Below are 20,032 nucleotides of genomic sequence, written 5' to 3'. Positions count from 1 at the left end.
GTCGAAAGGCGATGGAATGACACAATATGTCATCATTCATTAAATCTGGATATGTTTTTGCTACAATTTATGGTTGTTACAAACGCGATGATCCATTCTCGATATTTTTTCATTTGAAATCTGGATACTCCGAAATTTATTTCGATATAGTCGAGGTTCAAATCTGAACCTTCATGGAAAAATATTCCATAGGTACTTATTAAACAATTCATATGAAAGTGATTATGATAATTCTTTTCTCTATTTCAGTACCGTAATGAGTTCATTACAGTTCTCAAAACAGTGCTGTAATGAACTCGTTACAACATTGTTTTCAGTTATATTTTTCGTTTTGTGGCTTTTGACACATACTTCCAATCCTATCAAAATTCAACACACGTCAATTGTCAAGAATATTTTCCTCCTGTCAAAAATTCTATGTATATGAAGAACAATTATCGAAAATTACAGCGAATATTTCCCTCCTGTCAAAAATTCTATGTATATGGAGAACAATTATCGAAAATTACAGCGAATATTTCCCTCCTGTCAAAAATTCTATGTATATGGAGAACAATTATCGAAAATTACAGCGATAATTGCCTTGTAGGAAGCGAAACTGCACTGCGATAATTGTTCTGTTCATAGATGCATAGTTTCTATGCATCTTACACAATTTGAATCTATGGCAGTTCCAATCTACATCAGTTTGACAAGTGATGTAACAGTTTATTCGGGAAATATTCCCCCGAATTACACTCGTGCATCAAAATGATCGGAAAATTTCGCATTCCAGCGTGTTTTCTTTCTCCAAAAATGAAAATGAACTCATGCAGTTTTTATGACAACACGCTGTCATGCAAAATTATCGGTAATTTTGATGCACTTGTGCAATTACTTACGTTACGATAATTGCATTGTAGGAAGCGAAACAGCACTGCGATAATTGTTCTGTTCATAGATGCATAGTTTCTATGCATCTTACACAGTTCGAATCTATGGCAATTCCAGTCTACATAAGTTTGACAAGTGATGTAACAGTTTATTCGGGAAATATTCCCCCGAATTACACTCGTGCATTAAAATGACCGGAAAATTTCGCATTCCAGCGTGTTTTCTTTGAGAAACTGCATTCGGGCATTTTCATTTTAGGAGAAAGAGCCCGACACGGAATGTGGAGGGCTCTCATGCAACTCATGCAGTTTTTATGACAACACGTTGTCATGCAAAATTATCGGTAATTTTGATGCACTTGTGCAATTACTTACGATAATATAATTTGGATTTAGTGAAATGATTTGCGACATATTCGCAATTTCTCTTAATTCTATTGTTGTTAAATCGATTTCCTCAGACATAATCCACGAATTTAATGCGTAATTATAAATTATTTCAAAATTCGAAACGTACGATTCAAATTCAAATTCCGTATTCTGTCAATTTTTGTAACATTCGCAGATTCGCACCAACTACCAAGATACAATACAAATGTCACTAGGATGTATAATCTGAATTTTTCATTGAATTTCGACAATATTTCACAAATCTTGACTGAAATAGAGAAAATATCGTCTAAAACTCGTTGCAGAAGGCAATTCATGAATTTCGCATTCGTGTTGGAATATGAGCCCATTCTGCAACTTGTTTTAGTTTTAGAATATACTATTTTGTATAATTCAAAAGCAAAGTCTCCTTGTAAACTTCACGATTTGCTTCTTCGGTAGAATGGTATGGTTAAGACACAGAGTGTGCTTAAAAGTTATACGTAAAATTGTTTTGCCATGGGAATTAAATGTTTTCTCCTCATTTCACCCCTGCATATTTCCTAAAAAAAAATTGTGAATTTTCCAGCTAAATACTCCATGCTGCTAGTCAGTTTTCACCTTCAAAGACACATGGGAAATTTTCTTATCCAAGTCTATGGTCCATGCGTTTTGCTCGTAGTTCTATCTTGGGTTTCGTTCTGGTTGAACAGGGAAGCAACAGCTGATCGTGTCTCATTAGGTAAGGTTAGGTTTGAACCGATCAAAATCAAACATCTTTTGGTGCAACGAAATGTTTTATTTTTCAGGTATCACCACAATATTGACGATGACTTTCCTGGGTTTAGAAGCCAGGACGGACCTGCCCAAAGTTCCCTATCCTACGGCACTGGATTTCTTCGTCTTCCTGGCTTTCACATTCATATTTGCAACCATAATACAGGTGAGGATATACCGAGTGACCACTTTTTCAATGGGATTGTATTGGTAACTTTTAAACCATAAGAGTTAGAACGTCGGTCAAATGGAGAAAAAGTTGCATGCATAGAAGCATTTTCAAGCCGTTCAAACAAATCGAGATTATCAGGGCCGGTTATTGAGATATCATAAGAAAAGTAAATTCTGTCATTTTGATTTTTCTATTTTTCCCACTTTATTTCTAATATTATCAAAAAATGTTACAGGATTTTATTATTCGATAGTAAATTGTTCTCAATTTGACGTAATCAGATTTCGTATCCAACGTTTCGTGCTCTCTGGGCCACCCTCAACCTCATTTTTTTCAATACGGACCTGTATATTTTATGACACTTTTCGAAATAACTTTTAACGCTGAATTCAACGATATATCATACAATGTCATTCAAAGTTGATTTTCAGGTGATTTTGACCCTTATCCAATTTTCTTTGGGTCGGATCTGTAGTGAATGCAAATTATCAAATGTGAATAAAATAGTCAAAAGACGCGAATACAATGATTTTAAATTTGAATACCAAGCCTTGCAAAACTTATATCGTAATGATATCAAAATAAAGTTCGATTCTGGAACAAATGACAAATCCAACAATAGTGATTTCTCGCGAGAAGATTGAGAATGTATTGGAAGGTATTCAAGAAGACGAAATAAGCAAATGTATAGGAGTATGGGTTCCAGAACCGTTAAGGCATTTTACAAAATGGTGGACATTTCGAACACTTACTTCATTCATTTTCATTTACTTTCGAATAATCATTCGATTTTTCTTTCATTAAATGATAATTCGTTTAATTATTATGAATTGAAATACGTAAATAATTATTACTTGTTTCTTAATTTGATTTTGATATGTTCCATTTAGTTCAAGATGACTAAGTTGATTTTCTCATCGAAATGTATTGCATGTTCTTAATTAAACTAAAGGTATACCTAAATGTAATACAGATCCGACCCAAAGAAATTTGGATAAGGGTCAAAATCACCTGAATATCAAGTTTGAATGACATTGTATGATATATCGTTGAATTGAGCGTTAAAAGTCATTTTGAAAAGTGTCATAAAATATGCAGGTCCGTATTGAAAAAAATGAGGTTGAGGTTGGTCTAGAGAGTACGAAACGTTGGATACGAAATCTGATTACGTCAAATTGAGAACAATTTACTGTCGAATAAAAAATTCCTGAAACATTTTCTTATAATATTTGAAATAAATTGGGAAAAAAAGAAAAATCAAAATGACAGAATTTACTTTTCTTATGATATCTCGATAACCGGCCCTGATAATCTCGATTTATTTGAAATGCTTGACAATGCTTCTATGAATGCAACTTTTTCTCCATTTGACCGACCTTCTAACTCTTATGGTTTAAAAGTTACCAATACAATCCCATTGAAAAAGTGGCCACCCTGTATGCCAAACTAGTTGTGAGATGATTTAGACTTCCACTTGAAAAATATCACTATTATTATTCAGATAAGAAATGCCCTATTCAAAGATTTAGAATTATCCTTTCAGTTCGCAGTTGTCCATTATTTCACCAAGTACGGATCTGGAGAGTGCTACTTCAGCGCCGATTTTAACTCAGATTCCAGCAGTGAAGATGAAGACTGGACTTCTTTAGAAACCACAGAGTACATTGCCAAGGTGAGAGAAATCAGAACGTTGAAAATTCGACTCAATCACATGATACTTCATTTTTAAAATAATGTACTCACTCATTTAATATGTTTGTATGCAGGGCCGTGTTTCATTGGGAAACGGAAATACTTCACAGGTGCATAGGTGGCACCAAGGCGGTTCTGGAGATACCCCATTTATTGGGTCTTACTCTCTTCGTAGCCGAGATACAGGGTGTTTTATGAATATTGCGTTTCTTTCTGAGGCCATATCAAACGAACCACCCGGTATATTTTCTTCATATTTGGCAAATGAACCTTGAAAATCCAGGTCCGGGTTAACAAAAAATTATGAATCGTTTGAATTCTCGTAACAACACCCAGAATATTATTTAAGGCCTCGTGTCGCGGCAAGAGGCCCAGCTCTCACCCCAGCCCATCGAAGGGCGCGTTTGGATTTTGCGAAGATTGGAAATAAGAGGCTGATTGAGAAAGAGTGCACTGAACATATCTTTCATGTCGACGTCTGCATACAAGGGAACATCGATCACAATGGTAGAGGCAGAATCTAGACTCATCTGTGAAGAGAACTCTTTCCCAATCAACCTCTTCCCAATGGATATGCTCTCTCGCAAAATCCAAACGCGCCCTTCGATGGGCTGGGGTAAGAGCTGGGCCTCTTGCCGCGACACGAGGCCTCAAATCATATTCTCTGAGGCGATTTCTTATTGTCTGAGTGCTAATTTGCACCCCATGAGTTTGCTCAAGCTGATTTTGAAGGAGGCGAGCGGTTGCGAACCGTTGTCTCAACGAAGAAACTCTCAAGTAACGTTCTTGAATAGCAGTTGTTACCCGTGGTCTACCGTGTCGTGGTCTTCGGACATTTATACCTATCTCCCTGAATCGCTGCATTCTGGACACACTTGTATGGGAAACTCCAAACCTTTCTGCAATTCTTGTGTATGTGCACCCTTCTTCTCGCAAAACTACCGTTTGGGCACATTCCTCTTGGGTCAAATTGCGTGTTTCGCGTTGCATAGCGATCGAGTGTAGAAAATCAAACGAAAGAAAAACTATTGATCACTAGAATTGATCGAGAACAACTGATTTCAGAATGGAGCCAATACATTCAAAATCTGATAATCTCATTTTTTTTATTCCTGCTGGGAAAAAACATCTGTATTGGGGAAAAACGTTGAAAGTGGATAACATATGCATGCATAATTCTGATAAAAATAATTATCATTGAGAACACCTTCAGTTGTAGAATAAATTTGAGATTTCCATAATGTGCGTTAATTCTTTTGCGCAGTGTATTATAAAATAATTCTTCCAGGAAGGCAACAGCAAAGAAGCAACCAACCAAATCAACACCAACAGCGATCCAAACTTCATAGAAGTGATACCCTTATCAGCCTGCACCATCCCAATGCCTCGAAGATCTTCCCAAAGTTGGTCGCATCTATCCTGTTTGAAGAAGAACAGGCAAACGGACGCTGGCAAGTCGTCGAGTTCGAACAGCACGAATCCAGAGATCCAGAGGGAGATGAAGCTACGAACGACCATAGACCATCAACACCCCAAAAGAAGAAAGAAAAAGAGGACTCCTAGGTTCAACTCCGTCTCTAAGATAGACAAGGCGTCCAGAATTGTGTTCCCGCTACTTTTCGTTACCATCAATTTGTTTTACTGGTACTGTTACCTGTCCAGAACCAAACGGTTAAGGAATTTGACGTAGGAGAGATCTATCGGGCTCAATTGAAAATAATGGTTTTTCTAGTTGCAATGAGAATCACAGCCTTATTCACCACTAGGCTGGTTCTTGAAGAGTCGAGCCATGAAAACAACGGCTTTAAAAGAAAAAATTTAAATATTGAATTATTTACATTCAACCGTCACCTAACCTAACTTAAATAGGGGTTCTCCAACTGCCCAATAATTCATAAAACTAGAGAGGAGCGATACCGTGATTTTCAAATCACGTTGTGAAACGTGAACGTTACTTTATGATATCAGTGAAATGAAATCGTGGCGTGATCACTGTTTAGGTTGCTCGTTATTAATATTTGTATGAATCACCCAAACCTTAGGTCGTTTATCTTTGCAACTCGAATTGGTCACTCTTATCATTCAAAGCAAAATTAATGAAAAATTATTATGAAAACATCAATTTTTCTTACATTTTCAACTCTTTTCCTCATTTCAGATTTAGTTAGGAACGTAACAGAAGGATATCGATTTTTCAAATGATTCCTCAAATTTGAAGACGTGGTTTCGAAAGATAATTTCAACTTGCATAAATTACAAGAAGCATAATTTACATCAACTTTTGTGAAGAAAGCCCAAAGATTGCTGGTCTTTCGCCTGTTATTATTCTTTCGCCTATTATTATTATGTCTCTGACGTGTTTTCGTTTATTTTTATAATACAGAGTACCATTTATTGCTTCGGTCGACAACTTCAATATAGAAAGAATTTCTTTTGGGTTGTTTATGAAAGATAAGCATAAAATTAGAATTTTATTGCCACCACCAATCATGCAGTAATTCAGTAGTTATTATTTGTTTGTAGCAAGTATTTATTGTTTAACTAGTCCTACAAAAATACTTCCTAAAGCAGGCGAAGTTGCCTACGATGCTGGGATTGTCATAAAAATATACAATTATGTTAGTCGAAAAAGGTTCCGAAGCAATTAAAACATCAGGCTGCCTTCATAATTTACGATTGCAACGGACGATGATATGCCCTGAAAAGATCTGTGAAATGTTCAAACTGTGATCCCGTCACGCTCTGTATTCGTTTTTCGGAACCGTGACTACCTGTGACATTCTGATATCAGTGATTAAATCACAGTTCGTGAAATATCGCTCTTCTCTACATGAAACCCTTCAAAACGCCAGCTATGTACTTCCACTAAACATCCATTTTGTATTAAAAACCATATTTCCATCATGTTCAAATATCTACCAAAGAGAAGGATGGATTGTTTTGTATTGGATCCCTTATGCATCTACTTCGTTGGTACATCGGTTTTCAAAATTCATGATTTCTACATTGATTGAGTGAGCGATTTTCTTACATAGCTACTATTGGCTCATAAACTATCATATTTCTATCAATTTTTCGTTCCGATTGTGGAAAGCGAAGAAAGTAACAGGAAACGGACATGGCCGGGGGGTTCAAACCCCCCTCCGAAATCTGAAGATTCAACATTTATTAAAATAAAAAGAGGCTAGCTGGCATGCAGCATAACTATCGACCATCATACGCACAGCTGCAGTCTATAATATAAATCTTGAAACCTGGCTACGCCCGTGTAACATGATATTGTCAAATGTCAGTCCAAAAGACATGTCAGCTGTCAATAACAGGCTTACCAACCTAACGAATAAATATATATAAATATTCACAGTGCGCGTACTAACGTATCATTTTTTTATTCAGCGTGCTATTTTTTGCGAAACTTCCGAGTGATTTTATTTTTGTATTAACATCCGTCCCGGTTATGAATAATAAAGGATCGAAACTAAACACCACATGACTGATGAAACGAAAACAGAAAATAAAAAAAGAATTGAATCTTCTTGAAATAATTTAAAGTTTCATAAAAACTTAGGTGAAGGCTTGGATGCTTTGCAGGGCAAAAAAGTTTTGTTTGACAATAAAAAAGAGACTACAACATAAAGTTAGGGAGCTAGTCATTTTTCATTTCATGAAGATTTTTGAGGACCAAGGATCGTTTGACACTACGCGAATAGGTATAAAAAATATCAGAAAGAGACTAAAGACAATGTTTGTACAGTCCGTTCAATTATTTATTTAGTGATAACTCCTTTGTGAATATATAAAAAATAAAATATATCAATAAAAAGAGGAATATCTGTTGTGTGCAAAATTTGTTACATATAATATGTGTGGAAAAAATTCGATGAGACGTTCAAGAAAAATTGACAGCACTGAAATGTTCAATGTGTTTAGGAGAAGTGCAAATTTGTTAGTGAAAATACAATGATTCTAATTTTCAACTTGTATTTATTTTTGTCCCTTCCAATTACAATTTCAAATTTACAATTTGAACTTTCCATCATGGTTTTAGAAGATGTAGAATATTTTTCTACTCGAAGAGCAATCTGAAAAAAGAATTTAATGTTTGTTGATAATCGACACAACTCACTAAATGAGGTCAGAGCTGACAAAAATCACTTTTTCTTCCAAAATAAATTATTAATAAATTTTAGTTCAAATTATAACGAAGCCAAAAAATTAGGGTTCAACACAAAGAGACAAATAAATAAAAAAATTTAATTAAAATCTCTAACATACTGTAACAAAAATTATACAGCAACTCAACAGGTATAACTTCAAGTGAACAGCAACCTGTAATGAAATAAAAAAAGATAACCAAAAAGAATGAAATTAATAATAAGAGTTAGCTGATGTTAATGAAGCTCCTTGAAAAAATAAAATTCTCACCTATAAGGATAACCTTGAGTCTTGGTTCTGAAAATGGACAGTAACAAAGAGAAGAAAACAGAGACTAGAATGAGGCCAGTGACAGCCATTATTTTAGTTTTATTTGGATCTCGTTTACCTCTAGCCGCTTCTGTTAAGAGAATCATGCCAATTACAACAGCAGCATCTTTAATAGACATTAAGGAAAAGTCATTTGTTATAAAATTCATATGAAAGAACAACTTTTTATATGCTGTTAGTTTCCCTTCTTATAAGATTTTTTCAAAAGGATACTCAATATCATGATAATGTAAGTCTCAACAACAAACTGTCCTTGAGATGAACCATGGATATAGGCAATTTGTCCATTCTGACCCTGATGGAGAAAAGGAGGACCTCTTATATGGTTCCACATTTGCCCTGATATCATTGTAAAACAAAAGAAAAGTGAAGTCATTCCCCACATAGTTTTATTGTACAAGAAATCCAAGTTGTTTCTTCTCAAATACAAGAAACCTGCTACTAATCCACATAAGATTATTGCAGCAACCGTTCCTAAGTAATTTGGAGGTCTTATAACATGAATCTAGAATGAAACATGAACAGGAAAGTGATTCAATTGTATTCTTATAAGAAATATACCTGTATATCAGTTCTGTCTGCTATCCACTTAGATATTTCTTCAGCTGATACCCCAACCCTTGATATATCCATTGTATCAGCCTTTTGTGGCTTTCCTTTTGCTGGAAAATGCATAAAGACTGGAGCAGTATTCAATTTCATCTGAAACATTACTGCTTATAATATCTTTGATACAAAATCAATCCGCCATAGGTACCATTTGGAAAACATCAGACCCTTCATCAAAATCAACAATAGCAAAGTATAATTTCTTTGAATAGCTAGGTGAATGCTTGAAAGAATTGGAAACGATATGGTATTCATCACTGGCGTGTCTACAAATCATACATTGTCTTTGAGGAGCCAAAGCGGTAAACATAACTATCATGGAATAGTTTCTGGGTGCTCCTTTCACATATGTACGAAATTGATTTCCATTGAATTTAACAACAGGTCTATTTTTATAAACGAAATTCAATTGCTCGAATCTTTCCTCCAGTGATAGACTCTGAAAGTACAAGGAGTTCATGAAAATGTGGAAAATTGCTGCTGAAACATTAACTCACAGGCTTTTTAGATTGTCCACCGGCAAAACCTATGTAAATAAACAAAATTGAAATAAGGCATATTGTTAATGCCTTCATTTTGAAATTAATAAAAAATAAATTCCTATCGTTTTTTCCAAAAGTAGAACCTTATCAATCTTTTCATTTACATTTGCCAACCGGTCAGGGCCACATAAGATGACAGATTTGACGTTTAATCACAGATCTTGGTAGTTATGTTATCTGTGCTTCAGTGAACACAGAAAAATATTAACAATCGATCTTCATTTTGAATAATCTTTGAATTTCAACAATTGATCTTTATAAACGAAACAAAAATTCTGGACTTCAGCCAGATCGAATTATCAAATCTGTTAAGGTCATGAACAAAAAACTTATCTGATTACAGTAGTAATTGCGCATGTGAATTTTCCCACTACCTTTCTCAGATCCGATATTTGTACATTCAAATACAATTCTCTACTATAAATAACAAGGTATTTATTCGGTATGATGATAGTTTTTTGAGTTTTTCAGTGAAAAAGTGTGTTCAAAAGACGTTGCAAAATCAAAAAATGATACCGAAGAGTTTAAAATTCAACAACAATTTAGAGATACCTATAATAGGACTGGGCACCTTCAATGTAAGTATGATTATCTGTTGAACCTTAATTAATCGCTTAAAACAAACTTTCACACAAAAATTGAAATCCAAATCAATTTCGAAAGACTCGCCAAACAGTTAACTTTACCTTTTTTGAAAAATCCAAGCCAAAAGATTTTTTCTTTTTCAAAATAAACTTTGTGAATTTCAATATTTGAACGAGTTATTTAGATTTAAAAGATTATTTATGTGTAAGAAACTTTTAGTCACAAATTTAAAAAAAAACTCTATAGAAGCGTAGTTTCTAATAATTTACACTTTTATTGCTCTTAGGTGTCTTAGTAAAAAGTAATTTATGAAAAATTCTGGACGGTTAGAATTTTTGCTGAAACGATTCAAATATTTTTTCATTAGCTATGACATATCAATATCAATGGTGATAGGTATACAGATAAATTAGCTTTAAAATTATTATAGTTCATTTCAGGTAAGTATTACAATTTATGTTTGTCGCTCTCGCTCATAATAAATAGACCGTACATTTTGAATTGTCTTAAAAAAAAGGCCAAATAACGAGAACCGCCTGTTTTGTGTAGGCATTATTACTGTGTACCATCTCCACTTTAAGTAGAACACTCTAAATTATTTATCCAACAACCAATGGTTGCAGTGAGTCTACACCGTCATTGTTATTTATTTTTCAAATTGCAGTCACCACCAGGCCAAGTCACACAAGCTGTTAAAGATGCAATTGATGCTGGCTACAGGCATATTGACTGCGCTTGGTACTATGGTAATGAAGCGGAAGTGGGGGAAGGAATATCAACGAAAATAAAGGAAGGTGTTGTGAAAAGAGAAGATTTATTCATAACAAGCAAGGTAAACGAATGTTCATACAACAACAATATATAATATCAACATTTTCCTCAGCTTTGGTCAAACTACCATGAAAAGGAGAAGGTAGTTCCTATGTTGAAGGACTCTCTGAAGAATTTGAAGCTAGAATATTTGGACCTATATTTAATTCACTGGCCTTTTGGGTTCAAGGTAAATGATAAAAATTTGATTTATCAACCCTGTTAATGAACCCATTGGAAATACACTTTGACCATTGACATTATCAATTAGTTTTAATGCAGAACAAAGCGCAATAAACCTGATTATTTTTATTATTTGTTTAGACTTTTCGCAACATCATCAGCGGCAGATTCATCTAGGAATTTTTTTGTTTATGAATTAACACTTTTGTTGATGCTACAAATGTTACACATTACGGACACTTATTCTAAAAAAGCATGAAATGCTCTACATCAAGTATTATTATTTATAGTGTTTTTTTTTAATATTTTTGTGTTGTAACTTCTTCAGATTCATGTTTTCAAACCACAAACTCAAAAATTGAGTGCATAATTTGTATTTCTTTTAATTAATCGCGTCTTCTTGTCATTAAACACCCTACTAAAATTTAGTCAAACTCGAAAAAAAATCATCAAGATAAAAATCCTCAAACAATCTTATACAGTCGAGAATGTAATGGGAATTCATCACTTGAAAAGATTATTGAAGAGCGAATTATAATAATATAATTTCATAATAAATTTGGTAAACTCATATGTACATATTTTGTATTTTTTTGATGCTGCATTATTTTGAAATTGTTGTGGGTAAATTCTAAAAAATTGATGTAAAGGAAGAAGCTGGTCCATGGCCCACAGAAGGGGGCCCTGATGCCTACAGCGAAACAGAAATCACCGAAACTTGGGAAGGAATGGAAGAAACTTACGATTTAGGACTTACCAGAAGTATTGGAGTCTCTAATTTCAACAAAACTCAAATAGAAAAGATCTTAGGTATGGCTAGAATCAAACCGGTGTGCAACCAAGTCGAAGTAAATCCCAATTTCAACAACAAAAAATTGATTGAGTACTGCAAAGGAAAAGATATTGTTGTTGCTGGATATTGCCCCTTAGGCAGAATTGACTCCTATGGAAAACCCAGAATACCAAAACCTACGATATTAGAACCCGAAGTGGCTGAGATTGGAAAGAAATATAACAAAACACCCGCCCAAGTTGTATTAAACTATCTTGTGAGTAGTAAGAAATTATTGAACAATTCTTATAAAATCTTTTCTTTTGATGTTTTCAGATAACCAAATTAGGAGTTGTTGTTCTGCCAAAATCGGTTACCAAATCCAGAATCATTGAGAATTTTGATATTTTTGATTTCCAGTTAGATAAGGAAGATATCGAGTATATCGATTCTTTTCACAAAAATGTGCGTGTGTGTTTAGCTCCGTATTTTGGAAATCATAAAGATTATCCTTTTCATGACGAATACTAAGAATCATATATTAATAATGAGACCATTATTTCCAAAGTTGGATTGTTGAGAATATAAGATTTTAATCTATCATTAAAATCATATTCATAAAAATTTGATATATATTATAATTTAAGATTGTGTAGGAAAATTTATCAAATCATCAGTGTATATTGTACTATATAGATTCATATATCACTTGAATAAAAAATATAATTCATTATTTCTTTCATTTCAAAATAGAAAAAGTAGGCTCTATTCATCAGAGTTCTGAAAATCAAACGACTTGACTAAAGACATTTTATATTTATTATCTCATACTAACTAAACCTTACTTAAACAATTTAAATTCACTGTTCATCGGCGAAATCTGCAGGGTTTTTCCTATTTAATTCGGCATGTTTCTTGTTTCCCCAATCATATATGAGATAACCGAGTACAAAAGCTGTAAAAGAACAAATATATTCAGAACAAGTACAGCAAATCATTCAAAAAATCATCAGCTTAAATTGGAAATGAATGAATTGTTGATAATTATTGTAACTTACGTGGTACTACAACGAGAAATTCTTCCTTGACTCTTCTGAACATATTTGGAACACCATGGGAAATAACGCCACCGAAGGCTTTAAGTTCAAATGGCGAAAGTCTGTAATAAACAATCCCTCGGAGTTTAGCGAGATTTCCGAATCCGTGACCCATTGTCAATATCTGAAAAATATATTAGAAACCATACAATTCTGATAAGACAAGACCAGTCATTACATAACATAAAATATTGAAGATGCCCTATTAAAATATTTATAATTGATAGCATTAAAGTTCATATGGTAATTAATTAGTGGTACTATTAAACTAAAAATTTTAGATGAAAATTATATTGTTACTTACTTTTGATTGCGAATTTGCAAGATTCGTAAATTTTGATTGACAAGATGTCAAAATAGACAGAACAGAATATAAAATAATCTGCAGCACATGAGCACAAACAAATTTTCCTTTATCTTTATATTGTGCCAGGCTGACGGAGAAAATCATAAATAACAGAACATTCTGATAATTTTTTTGTCATTGTAAATATTATCCAATCGCCGAGTATGTTATTATTTTTAGTCAGTGGACTAATATTACTGGAAATATTGGAATGGATTTGCTTAAAGTAAGTAGTAACTGCTACCATATTATGAAGAATTATTTATACTATGCTGTTACATACCGTAGGAAATTCGATGGTTATTATTCATAACCTAAATAATAAATATATAAAATAAAACTAACCTAATAAAATCACTAGTCAGTTTGGAACATATTTTTACTTGCTTAAGATTAATAAATACCCAAGTGTTAGTTGAGTTTTCAAATATTGGAAAAATCACAGAGAAACATAAATTTCTAAGCTGCTTCATAACAGATTGAGGTAAGTACAATATTAATAGGATTGTATTTAGGAGTAACTATTACCATCTAATATAATTTGAGGCTGTCATGAGATAATGGATAAGAAGATATTCAAGAGAGGTTTTTCGTTGTCCCAAACATTAAATAATACTGTAAGGAAAGTTTATTTACCGAATCCCAACAAAAAGCGAATTGTGGTTCCTAAAGAAGATCAAAATGGATCATCAGAAATATCTAAAGGACCACGAATCAACAGTCTCGGTATTCAGATGTTATCAAAAGCAATCCGTGATCAGGTTTTCAAGAAAAACCTTGAAGATAAGGTTGACCCAGTTGTGTTAGAAAGATGCAAAGCAAATCTGTCCAAGTTTCAACTGGGTCTAAAAGAAAACACTATAGTTCCTGATGTTAATCTAAGGATTCCACCTCTGAGAGGTGAAACTTTACTTGAACACTTTCATGTTATAGCTGAAGAACAAGCAAGTCCATATAGAACAATGGTTTTTGATCTGTTGAAGAATCTACCTCCCATTCCCAAAAAATGGGAATTACAAGAAGGCTGGACAAGGTATTGTGATGATTTTGAACCTGAGCCAGTACCGTATCCTTTAGAAGAAGCTATAGTTTTTGACGTTGAAGTTTGTATGATGTGTGGTAAAGCTCCAACATTAGCTACTGCTGTTAGTAATAAAGCTTGGTATGCATGGGTTAGTAGATCACTAATAGATGGATCTAGTGAGCCTATTGTCCCTAAACACTATACCTCCGAACATATGATACCATTAGAGAGTACCAAAGAGGATACTTCAAAAAAAAAAAGTAAGAGTATTGAAAATGACTCGTTAAAAAGGCCTAAGGTGGTAGTTGGACATAATGTATCATACGATAGAGCCCGAATCAAAGAACAATATTGGTTAGAAAGAACTGGAACAAGATTCATAGACACAATGAGTTTACATATAGCCGTCAGTGGAGTCACAAGTTATCAGAGAATTCTTCTGAAATCAGATAAAACTGATGAAGAAGACGTAGCTTGGAAGCATGTGAGTTCGTTAAACAATCTTGCCGATGTATATAAATTATACTGCAATAAAAGACTATCCAAAAAAACTAGGGACATCTTTGTAGAAGGTACGCTGAGTGACATCAAGGCAGAATTTCAAAACGTAATGAATTATTGTTGTAAAGATGTTATTGCGACTTATGAAGTATTACAGAATCTCTTTCCCATGTTTTTGGAAAGGTTTCCGCATCCTGCAACTTTAGCAGGGATGTTAGAGTTGAGCACTGCCTATTTGCCGATTAACGATAATTGGGAGAAATATATTGATAGTAGTCAGCAAAGTTACGAAGATTTAGACATTGAACGAAAAATTAAACTAATTCGAAGAGCAGATCAAGCTTGCAGTCTTCTTCATAATGACGAGTATAAGAAAGATATTTGGCTTTGGAATGAGGACTGGAGCATTAGGCACTTGAAAGTAAAGAAGACTGCCGAGACAAAAAAATTGAAAAACCTAGATAAAACTCCGGAGGTGGACTGTCCTGCTGTTGATAAACCTAAAAAGACAGACGAAGAACATGATCCTTTAGAGGATAAATTCAAAAGTCTTTGGGAAACTAAGGAGAATCTTGGAAAAGTTAGACCGTTACTAGCTGGTTATCCGAGCTGGTACACGAAACTGTGTCCAAAACCTTTTTCGCAAACATCAGAGAATTGGGTACCGGGACCACAACTCATAAGCACTTCCATGCAGATAACCCCAAAACTTCTCAATCTTACTTGGGAAGGATATCCCCTCCATTTTTTAAAATCAAAGGGTTGGGGTTTTCTAGTTCCTTTCAACAATGACACGGATATTTATAGGAAATTACCGTTAGAACAATTATTGCAAAAATGTCCCTTACTAGTCGACAAACCAAAAGAAAGTCCCGGAGAGGACAATTTGAATGTGATATCTTCCAAAGTGCAGCAGGAATTAATGCGTAAAGAGTTTTACGCTAAGGCTAAAAAGGATAAAACAGGCAACCTTTACAAAGGAACCGGTATCTGGTGCAATACCGAAATAGAAGACTGTTGTTGGTTTTTTAAGTTGCCTCACAAAAACGGTCCCGCTTTTAATGTGGGTAATCCCTTGTCTAGAGACTTTTTGAACAAGTTTTCTGAGAATGTCTTAGCCGGAGACACCGAATCTGCGGAACAAATATTGGCCATAGCTCGAATGCTTTCTTACTGGAGAAACAACAGAGATCGCGTCATGGACCAGATGGTTGTTTGGTTGAACCCACAGGAGCTCCCAAAAAGCCTTCAAAAAGAAGATGTTAGAATAGGGGCTATAATTCCTATGGTGATCGTTTGTGGTACTTTAACCAGAAGGGCTGTTGAGTCTACTTGGATGACTGCATCCAATGCACATCCGGAAAGGGTAGGTTCCGAACTTAGAGCCATGGTGCAGGCGCCTAAGGGTTACAATATTGTAGGAGCTGATGTGGATTCCCAAGAATTGTGGATCGCCTCTTTGATAGGAGACGCCGCTTATTGCAAAATACAAGGGGGCACTCCCTTCGGCTGGATGACTCTGAGTGGAAATAAGGCAGATGGTACAGACATGCACAGTGTGACAGCCAAAGCGATCGGTATATCCAGGGATCAAGCCAAGGTTATTAATTACGCTAGGATATATGGAGCAGGTCAAACCTTCGCCGAAAGACTACTCAAACAGTACAATCCGACAATATCAGATGCGGAGGCTAAAAATAAGTCTCAGAGAATGTTCAGCATGACCAAAGGCAAAAGATTTTACACTTTGAAGAAGGAATTTGCGTTTGAACTACCAGATCAACCTTATACAAAGTGGCAGGCTTTTGAAGTGGCCAAATCTTTTGGGAAGCATGTCGAAGAAGTTTTCGTGAGGCCTGTTTGGGTTGGAGGTACTGAATCGGCTATGTTCAATCGATTAGAAACGATTGCTAGTGAGAAATCCCCTGTTACCCCTTTTTTGAACAGTCGTCTGAGTAGGTCGATCGAACCAAAGTCTTTAAAGGACGACAGATACCTGCCAACAAGGGTCAACTGGGTAGTTCAGAGTGGCGCAGTGGATTTTCTTCATTTAATGCTTGTTTGTATGAGATGGATATTGAAAGACAGGGGGAGATTCTGTCTTAGTTTCCATGATGAAATACGATACTTAGTGCCGGAAGAACATAAGTATAAAGCAGCTTTGGCTATGCATGTAACGAATCTCCTAACAAGATCATTCTGTGTGCAAAAATTGGGTTTAAATGATCTACCACAATCTGTGGCATTTTTTTCATCGGTTGAGGTTGATACAGTCCTTAGAAAAGATGCTAAACAGGATTGTGTCACTCCTTCTAACCCTCATGGGTTGGTGAAAGGTTACGATATCCCAAATGGGGAGTCTTTGGATATTTACCAAGCCATCGATAAAGCCTATGGGCAGTATTCATTTTGGTATAAGGAAAATTCCAATTTGAAGAAATGATATATAGGTTGTAAATTGTTCAAGTTGATTCACAGGATTTTTTGTGGTTTATTGTGGGAATATCTCTGATATATTTTTACGAAGAGTCTATTTATTTTTGACAATAAATACTGAACGTTTTTTCAGTAAATGTGTTTTCTTTAACCATCAAAAAATGGACGAACTTCGCTGAACAGAAAATAATTCATTGGAATAGCAATATGTGTATTTATTGGGTAGGTTGGTGTATGTTATGAAGAATTGACATTTGCCCCCCTTTATTAGTTTTTATTATTAAAAATAATATTCATTGATGACTCCTAATCAGATTACGAAAAATTAATTCAGCTTTGATTAAAATATGACAAGTTTTCAGATACATAATCAAATTATCATTTCCTTTTTTTTTAACATACTTTCTGGGGTTTTCAATTAATTTAGTTTTTTTTTTCGCTATTGTTTGGTTAAATATTTTAGCTGTAATTTCTTACTTCAAAAGGCGTATATCTAACTAACCTAACCTTGCAAAGCGAAGCAAATATTGTCAGATGTCACAATAAAACTGTCAAATGAATGAGCCTTGTGTACGAGTATTATACATATACTTCTGACTCATTGAAACTAAGTCACAACCTTCAAATTCGAAATTTATTCATCAAGAACGGCCATAGTTTTAAGACTATAATCTGTGTTTACAGTTGTCATCAACCTGTTTGGAATATAAAAGGTTTTGTAATAACCATCGTCCATCGGATAACTCAGGGATATCTTGGAACACTGTGATGTCATCACCTGTGCATCCAAACCTTTTTTAGTCAAGTGAATGTTAACCTCGCTAGATGAATCTAAATTTATGCTTGGTAAGGTCCCGAAAGCGTGAAGTTTCAAATCTTTACATCCGATTATTTCTATCCCAGAAATGAGGGAACGAAAGATTAGACTGATCTTCTCACAGCTGTCCAATTTTATAACGTTAACTTTTCGTTCCACCACAACCGTGATATTCTTACAATCGTAGATGTAAACGACATTGTCTGGTTCAGCTTCGTTTATTGTAAGATGTTTGGTTGCACCTCGTTGGTGTTCAATTTTCCATCTTTTTCCTTCTTGGAGGAAAACAGCATTGGAAGGTCCTATTTCTGAAGTTTCTTCAACTTCGTCTTGAGAATTCAACTTCCTCAAGGCCTCTTGGATGCTTTGTCCCTTATCTATTTCCTTGAAAAGGTTTTCGTTGTTCAGTATCTCGGATTCTGTCAAATGCTGGAGGTGGTGCGAGTCTGCTGTGTTGTGACCATCTTTCCAGTTGATACCCTTCGGGTATCTTCTTCTTACAAAGTTATTCAAATCGTTGAGGGTTTCCAGCCAAGCCTCTACCCATTCTACGTGTAGCTCTTTGTCCTTGAAGAACACCAGCAGGATATCGGTATAAGTTTTAGCGTCGGCCAAAACCTCCTCAAGGTATGCCACAGGATCTTTCTGTTGTAGCCATAGAAGAGCCTTAACGGATTGAGCCACAACATTGGTGTGGTCCCCAAGGCTTGGATCGTTGCACACATACATCTTGATCTTGTCGATCTGGTGGATTATAGGATTCAGAAGAACGTTTGCTGACGGTGGTTTTTTGAAGTTCTCCAGGTATTCGATGTAGCGCTGTTCCGCTTGGAATGCCATAAAGGCTATTTCGCTCTGATTCTGTACATCTTGACCTATTATTTTGGATAGCAGAAGGAAACGCTTGAAGGGGCCATTGCAAATGTTGGAGAATATTTCTGCACTCATAATTTTGACAGCTTGACAATATTTGGCAATTATTGTCAATGCTTGAGGATTAGAGTCTGTTGATCAGTGATTGGATCATGAAACTTGAGATACTGGTGTTCATATACAGGGTGGTTCACCGGTATGGCCTATTAGGAGTTTATAGAAAACTGATCACAATTTTGTACTTACTGAAAATTTGCATTTTGGGGTTTGAGATAATGATCTTTTTAGCTAAAATATATTCAGATCTCTACAACTTCCGGTTATACCGGAAACAGACTACCCGGACTACTACTTTCATATTTCACATGGCACATGGTATATTATTGCCTCGTTAGATAGCTTTTTTGGTGACAATTTCAGCGATATGGACAACTCAAATTCATCAAAACTCAAGATTTTCAAATTAGAACATATATTTTTTATTATTTCAGTTGAAATCTAGTTTTATTAAAATAAATAAAAATTGATTCTACGTACAAAAATAGTGGGGGTTACTTTAGCAAACCCTATATCTGAAATGAATACTTTAAGAGTTATCGAGGAAGAATTTTAAATGAGGAAAAACCGCAATTTCTATCTGTGTGTGACTTTCGGAGAACACAGAAAGAAACTAAAATTCGATGTTTTGATAACTAAATTTCACATTTCATGAATTATAACTAATTTTTCGTTGGGGTTGTTAAGAGATCCATAAACCAATTAAATTTTTATTTACGAATAAAATTGATTACAATTCTTGAAATGTCAAATTTGTTTATCCAAACATCGAATTTTATGTTCTTCTTTACCTTTTTCCGGAAGTCACATACTACACCACACAGTTATAAATTGCGGTTTTTCCTCATTTAACGTTCTTCCTCGATAACTCTTAAAGTATTCATTTTAGATATAGGGTTTGCTAAAGTAACCCCCAGTATTTTTGGACTTGAAAATGTTGAGTTTTAATGAATTTGAGTGACTCTGTGTTCGGAACTCGCGGTGGACAAACACATTGTTAAGAAATTTATAAT

General features: G+C 34.7%; 6 protein-coding genes across 10 annotated transcripts in view; 3 read left to right on the top strand and 3 right to left on the bottom strand.

Annotated features, from left to right (window-relative positions):
- The window catches only part of LOC123684400 (gamma-aminobutyric acid receptor alpha-like), a 97,436-nt gene extending 91,525 nt beyond the window's left edge, over positions 1-5,911 (top strand). For all 3 annotated transcript variants that reach the window (XM_045623646.1, XM_045623648.1, XM_045623647.1), the window contains exons 7-10: positions 1,831-1,983; positions 2,051-2,184; positions 3,734-3,862; positions 5,171-5,911. In XM_045623646.1, the coding sequence (XP_045479602.1) occupies positions 1,831-1,983; positions 2,051-2,184; positions 3,734-3,862; positions 5,171-5,572 (818 nt within the window). In that variant the 3' untranslated portion in view covers positions 5,573-5,911. The remainder of the gene's footprint in view (positions 1-1,830; positions 1,984-2,050; positions 2,185-3,733; positions 3,863-5,170) is intronic.
- A 1,935-nt stretch (positions 5,912-7,846) lies between these two features.
- Positions 7,847-9,686, bottom strand: LOC123685254 (tumor suppressor candidate 3). 3 transcript variants are annotated; one of them, XM_045624898.1, is made up of 7 exons: positions 9,474-9,685; positions 9,125-9,415; positions 8,929-9,069; positions 8,581-8,872; positions 8,308-8,473; positions 8,158-8,211; positions 7,847-7,964 (listed from the first exon to the last, which is right to left on the bottom strand). In XM_045624898.1, the coding sequence occupies exons 1-6, from the start codon at positions 9,549-9,551 to the stop codon at positions 8,196-8,198; spliced, it is 984 nt and encodes a 327-aa protein (XP_045480854.1). In that variant the 5' UTR covers positions 9,552-9,685; the 3' UTR covers positions 7,847-7,964; positions 8,158-8,195. The 3 variants fall into 3 exon arrangements, with proteins under 3 accessions (XP_045480854.1, XP_045480853.1, XP_045480851.1); XM_045624897.1 differs by lacking the exon at positions 8,158-8,211 and having other exon boundaries at positions 9,474-9,686; XM_045624895.1 differs by lacking the exon at positions 7,847-7,964 and having other exon boundaries at positions 8,123-8,211.
- Positions 9,687-9,905: 219 nt separating this feature from the next.
- On the top strand, positions 9,906-12,598 carry LOC123685255 (aldo-keto reductase family 1 member B1-like). The gene is made up of 5 exons (XM_045624899.1): positions 9,906-10,096; positions 10,768-10,935; positions 10,987-11,103; positions 11,747-12,145; positions 12,205-12,598. Exons 1-5 carry the CDS (start codon positions 10,028-10,030, stop codon positions 12,397-12,399), a joined length of 948 nt encoding a protein of 315 aa, XP_045480855.1. The 5' UTR covers positions 9,906-10,027; the 3' UTR covers positions 12,400-12,598.
- A 71-nt stretch (positions 12,599-12,669) lies between these two features.
- Positions 12,670-13,431, bottom strand: LOC123685256 (cytochrome b-c1 complex subunit 8). The gene is made up of 3 exons (XM_045624900.1): positions 13,270-13,431; positions 12,927-13,089; positions 12,670-12,823 (listed from the first exon to the last, which is right to left on the bottom strand). The coding sequence occupies exons 1-3, from the start codon at positions 13,414-13,416 to the stop codon at positions 12,729-12,731; spliced, it is 405 nt and encodes a 134-aa protein (XP_045480856.1). The 5' UTR covers positions 13,417-13,431; the 3' UTR covers positions 12,670-12,728.
- Positions 13,432-13,634: 203 nt separating this feature from the next.
- LOC123685252 (DNA polymerase subunit gamma-1, mitochondrial) lies at positions 13,635-17,409 on the top strand. Its single transcript, XM_045624893.1, has 2 exons — positions 13,635-13,795; positions 13,858-17,409. Exon 2 carries the CDS (start codon positions 13,872-13,874, stop codon positions 17,277-17,279), a length of 3,408 nt encoding a protein of 1,135 aa, XP_045480849.1. The 5' UTR covers positions 13,635-13,795; positions 13,858-13,871; the 3' UTR covers positions 17,280-17,409.
- A 497-nt stretch (positions 17,410-17,906) lies between these two features.
- LOC123685386 (adenylyl cyclase-associated protein 2-like) lies at positions 17,907-19,037 on the bottom strand. The gene has a single exon (XM_045625042.1). The coding sequence runs from the start codon at positions 19,035-19,037 to the stop codon at positions 17,907-17,909; it is 1,131 nt and encodes a 376-aa protein (XP_045480998.1).
- Between the last annotated feature and the right edge of the window lie 995 nt (positions 19,038-20,032).

The sequence above is a fragment of the Harmonia axyridis genome, chromosome 7 (genome assembly GCF_914767665.1).
Source record: "Harmonia axyridis chromosome 7, icHarAxyr1.1, whole genome shotgun sequence".
NCBI lineage: Eukaryota > Metazoa > Arthropoda > Insecta > Coleoptera > Coccinellidae > Harmonia > Harmonia axyridis.
Note: the sequence above shows the minus strand (reverse complement) of the source record. Positions and strands in the feature narration are given on the sequence as shown.

Coding starts and splice junctions, on each gene's coding strand:
- LOC123685255 (XM_045624899.1), top strand. CDS start 10,028: ATGATACCGAAGAGTTTAAAATTCAACAACAATTTAGAGATACCTATA. Junction 10,936..10,986: donor ATTTATTCATAACAAGCAAG/GTAAACGAATGT, acceptor CATTTTCCTCAG/CTTTGGTCAAACTACCATGA. Junction 11,104..11,746: donor ACTGGCCTTTTGGGTTCAAG/GTAAATGATAAA, acceptor ATTGATGTAAAG/GAAGAAGCTGGTCCATGGCC.
- LOC123685256 (XM_045624900.1), bottom strand. CDS start 13,416: ATGATTTTCTCCGTCAGCCTGGCACAATATAAAGATAAAGGAAAATTT. Junction 13,090..13,269: donor TTGCAAATTCGCAATCAAAA/GTAAGTAACAAT, acceptor TATATTTTTCAG/ATATTGACAATGGGTCACGG. Junction 12,824..12,926: donor ATTTCTCGTTGTAGTACCAC/GTAAGTTACAAT, acceptor GTTCTTTTACAG/CTTTTGTACTCGGTTATCTC.
- LOC123685254 (XM_045624897.1), bottom strand. CDS start 9,551: ATGAAGGCATTAACAATATGCCTTATTTCAATTTTGTTTATTTACATA. Junction 9,416..9,473: donor GTGGACAATCTAAAAAGCCT/GTGAGTTAATGT, acceptor TTGTACTTTCAG/AGTCTATCACTGGAGGAAAG. Junction 8,474..8,580: donor TTACATTATCATGATATTGA/GTATCCTTTTGA, acceptor TGTCTATTAAAG/ATGCTGCTGTTGTAATTGGC.
- LOC123685252 (XM_045624893.1), top strand. CDS start 13,872: ATGGATAAGAAGATATTCAAGAGAGGTTTTTCGTTGTCCCAAACATTA.
- LOC123685386 (XM_045625042.1), bottom strand. CDS start 19,037: ATGAGTGCAGAAATATTCTCCAACATTTGCAATGGCCCCTTCAAGCGT.